General features: G+C 39.2%; 1 protein-coding gene across 3 annotated transcripts in view; it reads left to right on the top strand.

Annotated features, from left to right (window-relative positions):
• The window catches only part of pdzd2 (PDZ domain containing 2), a 67770-nt gene that overhangs the window by 12513 nt on the left and 43226 nt on the right, over window positions 1-12031 (top strand). For all 3 annotated transcript variants that reach the window (XM_087171601.1, XM_087171600.1, XM_023397628.2), the window contains exon 2: window positions 8082-8415. In XM_087171601.1, coding sequence (XP_087027727.1) covers window positions 8296-8415 — 120 coding nt within the window. In that variant the 5' untranslated portion in view covers window positions 8082-8295. The remainder of the gene's footprint in view (window positions 1-8081; window positions 8416-12031) is intronic.

Raw genomic sequence — 12031 nt, 5'->3', positions numbered from 1 at the left:
AACCGCTATTTAAATTACCACTATTATGTTTCTTTCTGTGCTAAATTTAACATTACTGGGGAGGAGAGCAACGTGACTAGAAGTGACAGCGAGAGAGGGCTAGTAGCTTCTCCTCTCCTCTGTCTCAGCGGAGACCGTCACAACTTGTGTGTTTTATGAATCGGTATTGGATTAGAGATTGAAGATCACTTTTAATTGGACAATCAATTTTTTTCAACTCTCCCCCACCCAGTTCAAAGTGATGCAAAATATAATATATAATATGTATAATGATATAATAATATAAGTGTGTATATATACATGCACACAGGTCACAAAATCATATGTATATACTCAAACATCTACATTTTGTATATTGTCATCCTGCTCATGACCTCCGACCAGAAGTTTGCATGAGGGGGCGGAGCCAGAGGGCATGGAAGTAACTGTCTGTTGTGGTTGAGCAGTGTGAACATGTATTGTTTTGGCTAAAGACCATGCGGTAGGGTTTGTGGGTAGTGAAGGACTTTATACTGAATTAGTTGGGTTTTAGAGTTACATGTCATAGAGAAGATGTTATTGCATATGTTTGTCCAATTGAAATCTGATGGAGGGTTATTTATGTCTGTCGTCCATTTGTCTACGGGGATTGATAGTGTTCTGTCGTTGGATACTATGAGTTTTTTTGGTTTGAGCGATTGTAACTTTGAGTAGAAGGGTGGACTGTGACTCTTAAAATCTTCGAGTTTGATGGTTTTTTTTATGAATTCTCTTAACTGAATATACTCAAAATGACAGTGACCTGCTATGTTATATTCTTTTTGGATGGTGTCAAAGGTCAAGAGCAGGCCACCATTGAGTAGCTGTTCCAGGCTGGTTACTCCTCTCCCAATCCAGGCTGAAAAAGCAATGGTTTTCCTATTGATTAAAAACATGGGATTGTTCCATAAGGGTGTATGGAAGGATGGTGAGAGGATGTGATGGAGAATTTCATTTGCTTTCCACCAGGCTGAAGTGTTGATGGTATTGTTGTTTTGTTTTTGTTGTAGCAGGCATGAGTTTTTATGGATTTGTATATAAATGGGAGTAATTTGATGCTTAGTTCTTGAGTTAAGACAGGGTATATGACAGTATAGTTAAGTCTGAATAATACATTTAGGTTTGAAGAAATGTGAATTCCAAAATATTTTGTTTGTTTGTTTGAAAATAGGGTCCCCGGCCTCAGCATCCTATTTGCTTATAGGCAGGATCTTGGTTTTTGACCAGTTGATGGAGTAGCCAGACTCCCAACTGCAATTGCTGATCAGATTATGGTCTGAAGCAAGTGATGATGAGTGGTTTGTGATGTATAACAGAATGTCATCGGCATATAAACTGATTTTGTGGTGAAGTGATTTTGATTTGACTCCTGTGATATGGTCGCATTGTGTAATTGAAGCTTCAATGAAAAGTGTAAACAGTAATGGTGATAACAGGCAGCCTTGTCGAGTGCTTCTCTGTAATAGAAATGGTTTTGATATGACTCCATTGGTTATAACGGAAGCAGTGGGTGGATTATAAAGTATTTTAATCCAGTTGGAGTCAGAAATCCAAAGTGATTTAGAGAGGTGAAGAGAAAATGGATGGGTACCGAAACCCGGTATTGATCGGGCCCCTGGGCTAAATTTTTAAATAGACTGGAGTATTGATAAGCTTGGACGTTATAGGTTCTGCTTTAAAAAATAGCTTTCCTGTTTATAATGGCGACATAAATTCTCCAGCACACTCTTAAAAAAAAAAAAAAAAACACACACTGGCTTAACTTTTAAAATATTAAGGTAACAAATTACATGGGTTTTGTTTTTGAGTAATTCCAACTCAGCCATTATTGAGTCAACACCATGAGACTTTTATAGTTCGACTATCTCAATTACTTAAGTACAACTTTGTCCTCTAAAAGCTTAATTAAGCTGAACCAACTTAATTTTAATGAAAAAGTATTTGCAATATTAAGTGGCCAAATTACCTAATTTAAGATATTCTGACTTGATTTATTTTACTTCAGTTCAACTCAGAAATGTCCATGCAAATTGTTACCCTAATTTTTTATTAGTAACTTATTTCACTTCAGTCAGGATAAATTACACATAGCTATTCCAGTTTTTTGATCAAACGGTTTATTTTAAAACCAATGCCAACTTATGTCCAAATTGTCTTTAACTGTGAAAAATTTTTATACCACCAATCAAGCACAAAATAGGTGCAGGTTTTTACCAGGAAGTTGCCCTAAAAAAAAAAAACAGCATATAAACAATTAAATTACAAATTAAATAACTGAACTAAAGTACTGAACTCTGTGCATGTTAAAGAATACAATAGAAAAATAACAATAATAATAATGAAAAATAAAATAATAACCATGTGAAAAGCAATACATAAACAAAGGTTAGCTGATATATGTATTCTCCCCTGGGAACAAAGAGGCATCGTTTCCAAGTTACTTACAATGTAACAAGTTAAATACATATCTGATATATATGAATACTTCCAAAAAAGAACACACAGTGTACAGATTGTTGAGCTTGAGCTTGTGATTGAGCTTGTTGTTAAACTGTATCACATTCTACTGACTTACTTCTGTTTAGTCCACACCATTTACACGTATAACACCTCTATAGCACACAATACTGTTCTAAGTCACAAACTACACGTGCCAAAATGACTATAAAGTTAAACCCACACCCCTGTAATACTGTCCGAACAGTGACCGTTATAACATTCATGCTGGTACGATTTATTGCAGTGCTGTTGTATTAAATTCATTTTAGCTAGGTGCACATAAGAGAACTTTATCTCCATCCCGAAGACCACTCTGACAATAAACTACCAGCTGTCAACAGTGCAGGTGCTGTGTGTTGCAGAACAAAATTTTGTAAACATAACAGTGCATCATATCCTGTTAAATTTGAGGACAGCTAAATTCTTCACATTTTTAGTAGAGCAGTTTACATAACCTTCGGACTGGCTTTTAGACTATTATACCTCTTCTTTATTTCATTAAGGAGCTTCAGTCTTTCTTGTTCCAAACTTCCTTCTGTTTCTCCTCGTGGGTGAGGGGGTAAACAGTTAATCTCTGCCTTTCTTGGCTTTTTGATGTTCTTTGCAGGTGTTTGCTCATGTGGTCGCTTCTTTTTGAGAGAGTTCACATCAACCTCAGGGCATCCAAGCCCTCTCAATTTAGATCTAAAGTTGCCCATTTTATATTTAAGACGTCCATCTATTGTATTTCAGAGATATCTACTGAAATGAGCATACTAACCAACTAGCCACGTCCCGGACCGTGTTGTTATACCACTTTATGACACTAGATGCTGTGTGAGTCAGAAGTCATGAAGAAGAAGAGCTTCCTCTTGAACTTGAAGTTACGCTACAGCTCCCGACTAAGAAAAAAGAAAAAGCTGCCGACGAGCATCACAGAAACGCAGAGATGTCTGAGGCGCCTAGAAAGAGATCTTTATCTCCATCCCGAAGACCACTCTGACAAGAAGCCACGTTCAACTGCAAAGAAGCAAGACACTGGTGAATGCTGGTGTGTTTTTCCTCCACTGGAGAAAGCTCCGGGTAAAGAGACACGGCTTGATGCCGAGCTCTAGAATTCCAGTCCAGTCCTCCCCAGTGTTGGACCAGCACCTGCCTTTTCTTCTGCGTCTGGCCTCATTAACCATCAACAACCACATTACAGTAACACCTCAGAGTATTATCCCTGCACAGAACACATATTGTCTATACTGTGATCTTCTGCACATCCTGCTCAGCAGGAGTTTTGTCAACACTTTTGTACATAGTTTTTTCATAGTTTTATTTTTTTAATTTTATATATGTGCATCTTTGTATATTTTTGAATGTTGCAGTATTTTACCCTTCTATTGCTATTTCCTGTTAATATGTTTATTGGATACTGCACCAAACACCAAGCCAAATATCTTGTAAGTAAAAACCTACCTGGCAATAAACCTTATTTTCTGATTCTGCCTTTGTGATGATGTCATCATCCCTTCCTCATGCTGCTGTAGCTTGACACCCTTGTGTCATGCAGTATTCCCTTGTCTTCATATTTTTATAGGTAAATAAAAACATACTGTTTCTCAAGAATGTCAGGAAGGATTGTGGTAAAGTTGAGCTGAATTTGATCCTTCTGAAAGCTTCATCTCCTGAGGCGAGCACTAGCTCTGTGACCTAAGCGAAGTAGGCCAACGCTGTGAACGCTTGGTAACATGTTCAGGTGATGAAAGAATCAGTGTATCCTGCGACCCAGAAGAGCAACTGCTGTAGAAAGGATGGATGGAGGTCACTGGAGTATAGAGTGCGGCTGCTGAGCTATAGATGGAGGTCTCTGATGCATTTTCAATGGAACTATCAGTAAAGTCCCATCAGTAAAGTTCAGAGTAACTGTGGATGCTCATTTGACAGAGATACTGATGTAGTCTGTTATTACCTAGAATATAAACTTATATAATCTTATCAACCTCTTAAAATGCTTTACAATGATACCCACATTCACCCATTCACACACACATTCAGACACTCGCACACCAATGTTAGGTCACAATTCAGTGTCTGGCCCGAGGACCGGAGGATGATCCCTGGACGACCCGCTCTACCTGTGAAATCTGTGAAATATTTAGCACAGTCTTATCACCGCATGCTCTGCGGAGGGAATGATGGGAGTCCGTCCTGCTGCGGCCCACAGTGTGCCGTTCAGCCTGCGACGCTCCTGGAAAGGAACAGCATAGCAGCAACTTTACAAACCCAGTCTCAAAATGACCAAAACACAAAACTGACTGTGGTGGAAACAGCGACTCTGAAGACGATGGTTTGAGGACATCCCCCTAACATGTTTGTTTACAGTGATTTTACAGGCATTGTGTGATTGTATATTAATGTGTCCTCCTGGCTTTTACTGCAGAGTGTGTTTCCAGCTCAGTCTGTGTCCTTTCCCAGGGGTTGTCTAAATAAAGGGAGGAGAGGAATCTGCCAGCTTTCTGTGGTGATGCACAGAGTTAAACACTCAGCTGAATTTTCTGTACACACCCACATCAGGATCTCCACCCCCCCAGTGCAGCGGGAACAAACAGCACAAACAGGCGGTTTATTATTGTTGGAGTGGAAACACACTGAGCTTACTCAACCAGCTGGTTAGTAGCAGTTTATCTGTTCAGGTCCTTCTTACTACAAGATTTCCTCAGTGAGACAGTGAGACAACACACAGCTGAATTATATTACAGGACTCTTCTAGTTATTTATCACTGCGCCTCTTCAAAACCTGGGGACACACCACAACATCCCCAGTCAGGGACCTTTGTTTCTTCATCAATAATCATCAATAACCCCCCCAAAATTATTTTTAAAAAATGGTCAAAATTAAATCTGACTTTTATTCTCTATGGGTCAAGCTCAAAAAACACTGAATCCTACATGTCCCATAATGCATCTCATTAGCATCCCAGCCAGAAGAGATGATCAGAGTTATTTTCTCAGACTTACTCCGGGGCCACACAGGCTGTGGATGGATAACCAGGACCAGTTTAGGAATAAACCCAGACCAGCTCTCGCCCATCTTTTGGACTTCCTCCCTTTTCTTCATCTTCATCAAGTGTCATCCTCCTGAGGTTCTACTATCACCTCACATCCACTACTTCCTTGTAAACCTACACCTCCCATCCAAGCCCATGGTTGTGCTCGGGCCAGAGCGGGGCCGGCCCTGTAGTGTACAGGAATAGTAGAGACAGATGGTACCACAGAGCCAAGCAGTTCATTTGCAGCCCGAGCTCTGCATACTCATTTAAGTGTGGTTTCGTGTAGCCTGTGTTTTTGTCTATATCTGCCACAGATGTGGCCGAGCTCTGCTCTCTTTCTGTAGTTAGGCATGGAGATGGAGGGTCAACCCAGATTCTTCTCTTTACTATGAATGGGGCCTTTGAGGGACTCTGCTGGTTTCACCATTAACAACAAACTTAACGTCACTGTCGGCCATTTACAAAGCAGACCTTTATCAGTTATAGAAATGAAGCAGGTGTTTGTAGATGGATTTTTTATCATGCAGAGAGACTCTGTTGCTAAAAGTGTTTAGATTTATTATAAAATACACAGCAGTCAGTTAAAAAGTGGTGTCATGGCTCAACCTTCCTTCAATCTGGAATAATCATAAGTGTTTTCACATAAACTAATAAAAGTAAACAGCAGGTGATATTGAGTATATTTCTGGTTTTCGTCACGGCGTTCGATTGTGTATGCTCTGCAAGATGCGACTGGGGCATTCCGGCTGACATTCATAATTGTGAGTCATTGTCTTACATTACCTGGTGTTTGATTTACTCTACAAATTGTTGCTCTTGGTTATTCTGAACAGCCCAAACTAGGTTTGATGACTTATTCCCTTTATTTTAAGTTATTTATAGTTTGAAAAATGTGTTGACTATGAGGCTATCATGATTAATGCAAACTCGTCTGCATCAAATGAACAGAACTACAGGTGCTAAATCATCAATACATTTACATTTACTCTTCTGTCAGACGCTTTTATCCAAAGCGACTTCCAGGTGAGGGAACTCTCAAAAGCTTCATTGCAGTAGGAGACCTTGGTGTAAGTACTAAGTACTACATCTACTTAATAATTGAAGGAGAGAAAGAGCCTACCTTACTGGACATCCTCAGTATGTGCTCTTTCAGAACTGTATGTCAGACACAGTGGTGATCAGTACTGGAGCTCCACAGCAGACTGTCCTGTCCCCCTTTCGTCACCCTGGACACCTGACTTCAGGTACGACACAGACATCAGCCTCCTTCAGAAGCTCTGATGACTCTGCAGTTGTTGGAAGCATCAGGGAGGAGGACGTCAGAGTATGAGAGGGTGTCGGACAGCTTTGTAGCTCTGCAGAGAGCTCTGCAGCTCTCTACAGGAAGGACCAGAGTCGGCTCTTTTTCCTGCGGAGGCTCCAGTCCAGATGTTTTAGGAGTCTGTGGAGGCCGGAGCCATTTTCTACACTGTGGTCTGCTGGGGCAGAAGTCTGAGGAGCTGGACCCTCTGCACGGAGTCACAGAGAGGAGGATGTTGTCAGGTTCAACCACAGAAGCTCCTTCCTCCCTGTAACCATTCAGCTCTGCAGGACGTCTCCACCAGTCCTCTGCTGTTAAACTCCTGTCACCTACTGTTGACCCACATTACACTTCTCAATCTGTGACTTTTACACATTACAGTTAACTTACTTTTCATTTAATGTTCCCACCTCACACATCACTTTTTACTTTTGCATTTGTACATTTTTCTATACTCTTACCGTAAATGTATTATTATCAGTATTAATGTGTAGTAAAGTAAGTAAAGTAAGTACTTTTCTAACTGTGTGCTGGGAAATTGTAACAAAGCAGTTTCCCTGTAAGGACCATTAAAGTTTTTTTCTGATTGTCATTGTGATTAGTTGATCTCTGTGGTCATGGTTACAATAATAAATACATGGTTAAACACAGCATTCAGAGTTGGCCCCTCCTCCATAGCTCAACAAGCGCGAGAGAGATGATAGAGGGTAAATGGACTTGCACTTATATAGCGCTTTTTTAATCTTACTGACCACTCAAAGCACTTTACAATAGTTGCCATATTCACCCATTCACTCACACATTCATACATCACACTCATACACTGATGGAACAGCCATCAGGGGCAATGTGGGGTTCAGTATCGTGCCCAAGAATACTTCGACATGCGGCCTGGAGGAGCCGGGGATCAAACCACCGACCCTCTAATTAGTGGACAAGCAGCAGTGGTTGAGTGAGGTAGAGAGTGAATGAAGAGAGGGAGCGAAGCAGTAAATCAGAGAAATAAAACATTTTTTGTGTAAATCAACAGCCAAGAGCTCAATTGTCAAAATGTAAAGTAAGTGGAAAGTAAAGCTCTCAAAGGACTAAAAAAAAAAGGCTTTGATTATTATATTATATCATTTGATGCTGTCAATTAGAAATAAAAAAGAGGCAAAGTAACAAAAAAGAACAAACATCTTTTCATTGATCTTTTTATGCATCATGTGATCTGCTGCTCCATTGTGATGTTCTTGTGTTGTCTGCAGGTGATGAGCTGGTGCTGCAGACACCACAGCAGAGATAACCTGCCATCAGTCTGATACCTTCCACCCTGGCTCATCTGGAGATCTCCGAGTAGAGTCACACAATTTCTCAGACATGGACTTGGGGCTGTCGGCCCACACTGGTACTGGTTCCTGTGCCTGGGAGCATTGGCGTGGCTGTTGGTGAGAGACCCACCTAAAGGCCCAGGATGCCAGGATGCCCATCACTCAGGACAACGCCCTCAGCATCCTTCCATTGCTGGAGGAGTGGCAGGGGGGATGTAGCACAAGATCACAGCAGGACCGCAACCTGAGTCAACACAGTTCTGGCTGCAAGGTATTTGATCCACCTCACCCACCATGTGTTTCTATGCCATATTAATCAATATTAAATAAATATTTAAAAATAAATAAATATATTATATAAATAAATTTATAAACATAAATATAAATATATGAGTCAATAAATAAATAAATAAATAGCTATATAAATGAATAAATACCCGGCTCCGGGTGTCTTTCAATGGGCAGACACAGATATTTGAAACCCCACAGGCAGCGAAGGACTTCATTGAGGCAAGATCCAGGCAGCTCTAGTTTAAAGAGGGAAGAAAAAACCTTATCTCTACTTCTACAAGAAATGTATGAGTCCTTTAATTCACAATGTGTTTTTCCCTCCACTTGAACAAACAACAATCTCACACCTTTTGAAGCCCAACAAAGGCCCACTTGAGTGTTCTTTGTACCGCCCTATATCCCTTTTTAAATGTAGATTTTAAAATATTGTCTAAAACTCTCGCCCTTTTGTTGGAACAGTGCTCGCCCTCCATGATCTCTTCAGATCGAACAGGATTTATGAAGGGTAGACATGGCTTCTTCAATTTACTTAGGGTTTTTAATATAATATACAGTATACTCCATCGTCTCCAGTACTGGAGATTGCTTTATCGCTTGATGCTGATAAAGCCTTTGACCGGCTGGAGTGGGACTACCTGTTTTACACCCTTGATGAATTCGGTCTTTATCCAAAATTGATTTCATTGATAAAACTCCTTTAAAGTTCACCTAGGACAAATACATTACACTCCTATTTTCCACTCCACCGAGGAACCAGACAGTGAATCCCACTTTCTCCTCTCCTGTTTGTGATATCTATCGAACCATTAGCAGTTAAGCTCTAAACAGATGACAAGGTTAGGGGAATCCAACTTGTAAACCAAGAACATAAAGTGTCATTATATGCCAATGATCTTTTACTTTACATTTCTGACCCTATAACCTCCCTTCTTACTATTTTGGCAGGATTTCAGGTTATAAATTAAATATACACAAGAGCGAACTACTCACTTTCAACTCTAAAGCCAGGGAGATCTCATTTGAAACTTTTAAATTTAAGGTAAAGATAGATCACCTGACCTATTTGGGTGTCAAGGTTACACATTTAGATAAAAAGTTATTTCAGGAAAATTTTACTCCCCTTCTTGAATGCACTTAGACAGATTTTCAGAGGTGGGATAATCTCAGTTAAAATAAATACTTAATCTAGATTCTTGTATTGTTTTCAATGCATCCCAATCTGCAGACCAAAAAAGTATTTTAATATACTAGAAAAATATATTTCTGCATTTATTTCGAATAGTAAACCCCCAAGGATTCATAAAGATTTTGTGCAAAGAACAAAACAATCAGCCTTACCAAATTTCCAGTTATATTATTGGGCAGCAAATATATTAAAAAAAACTTTATTGGCTCAGTGCTCCATCTACAGAGACACCGTACTAGGTTCATATTGAATCGTCACACACTGTGGTTAAACCTCATTACTGGCTCTGCTTGGCTCAGCTCTTCCATTAGAACTGTATACTTACAAATGTAACCCTTTACAATCAATGTCAGTGGCACCGATTCATTCTAATCATATGTTGCAACCCTCTATGGTTGATTCTGCTTTCATGATCTGGTAGAATAATGGTATACATAGTTTTGAGGACCTGTATATAGATAAGATGTTCGCCTCATTTACTCAGTTGACTCAAAAATGTAATATTCCACACACCCATTTCTTCCACTATCTACAAATATGGCATTTTATGTATAGCAGATGCAAGGGCGTAGGTTTGGTCTCAACATTGGTAAGGAAGCAACAACCCTGCCACCCCTCCAAAACTTTTTAAGACTTTTTAATGCTTTCAACCAAATAGTTTATTAACATGTAAGATCTGAATTTACATTCAGAAATGTATTTATATTTAAATAAAACTATGCAGTATCAGCTCAAAGACAAAAACATTAGGAAATTATCGTGTGTTACAATAACTAACAAGTAGACATCAGAATAGGTGGACTATGGTTGTATTAAATATAAATTAGTAATTTACAATTAATCCGTAATATGGATGAATTTGTATCCTTTTAAAACCTCAACTAAAACCCTGAAGACACACCTGTTTCCTCATCAGCCTCCTCTACTTCTCTGGTCTGCTGCTGTTCCAGCAGACAAATAATTCACAATTCACAAACATGCAAACTTTTGTATTTTGGTATTTCATACTGACAAAGTTGTTATGTTGTTGAAAAAAAGTTTTAAAAAAAGTAAATGTGAGAATAACTTCTTGATAATAATATTTATATAAGTACATTTATTGAATGCAGGGCTTTTACTTTGAACAGAGTTTTACAGTGTAGTATTAATCGTTTTACTCTGACACCAGCAGCCTCTGTTAGGTAAAGGGTGAAATAAGACCAGATGAAAAGCCCATGTCTGAGTGTGCTGAGGGCCCCGGGTCACTAAACAAACTGTGGGGAGTGTAAACAGGAAGTATCATTGTCCTTGATATCTATTTATGGAGCACAGACATGTTGTATGAAAGCATGGTGTCTGTAGTGCAGCAGGTCGGAGCCAATCACAGTGTGTCATGCATGATGGGGGTGTGGCTTCTACATTAAACATACTTCAGAACAGGACACATGTCCTCTGGTCAGGAGCTCAGTGTGATGAAATATGCTGGAAGCTGCAGCGTCTAGTGTTTGTACCTTCCAGTCCTGCCTGATCATGATGCATAAATGATGTGTACACACAAAAATCCTGCGTACACCATTTCCCGCACATAAACTGGTCTTTATAAACACAGAATGTGTCACCTCACTCGTTCCTTTGACCATCTGTACACACTGTTTTTCCAAGTGATCCAAGTTACAGTGAAGTGAAAACAAAAAATAAGCAGAGACATGTAATTTCACATAAAATAAAATAAACAACTTCATTATCATCATTACACAAAACCAGCAATTTTACAATTCAAAACAGAATAATTGTGTTTGTGCTCAACGTTTAATCTCCTTATTATTTTTTGTGAGGCATTGTGTGAACTGTTTCATTCTGCTTTAATATTACTAATCACAGTTTTAGACGCCTGCCTGGAGCCTAATTAAGACATCCCAATAAAGTTCCAATAAACAAAGTTCAGAGTAAAACAGAACTTCACATTTGGAGTGATTGTACTAAAGTAAACTGATGCTAATTGTGGGAGTGGAAATGAGGCTTGTGCACATGCGCCCACTTCTTCAATGAGGGAGATTTATAAAACTGAACCCTGTGTACACACAGCTTTTTAATTTTGACGAAAACAATGCATATCCATATTTCTGGTTTTGTGCGCACACATAGATTTAGCCATGAATCTATAGAGTTTTATGCATCTCGCCTCTGGTTGGTTGGTTTCCAGTTCCTGGATGTTTTGCTTTGGTCCAGATTCTTATATCAAAGTTCACCAGATCTGTATTTACTTTGCCTTGGTGAGCAAATCCACTAATTACAACAATTACATCAAAATGAAACTGAATCTAAAATATTTGCTGTTATTAATACAACCAGCTCCAAGATTTAAAAAAATTCTGCAAGTGTATGTTTAATTTTAAAGATGTAGATCTTCAGCTGGAACCAGTGCACCTCA

This window comes from Seriola lalandi, unplaced genomic scaffold, assembly GCF_002814215.2.
Source record: "Seriola lalandi dorsalis isolate HSWRI2012SDOR001 ecotype SW California unplaced genomic scaffold, Sedor1 jcf7180002054883, whole genome shotgun sequence".
NCBI classification, from domain to species: Eukaryota; Metazoa; Chordata; class Actinopteri; order Carangiformes; family Carangidae; genus Seriola; species Seriola lalandi.
The sequence above is the reverse complement of the archived record's forward strand: the minus strand, read 5'-3'. Positions and strand labels throughout refer to the sequence as shown.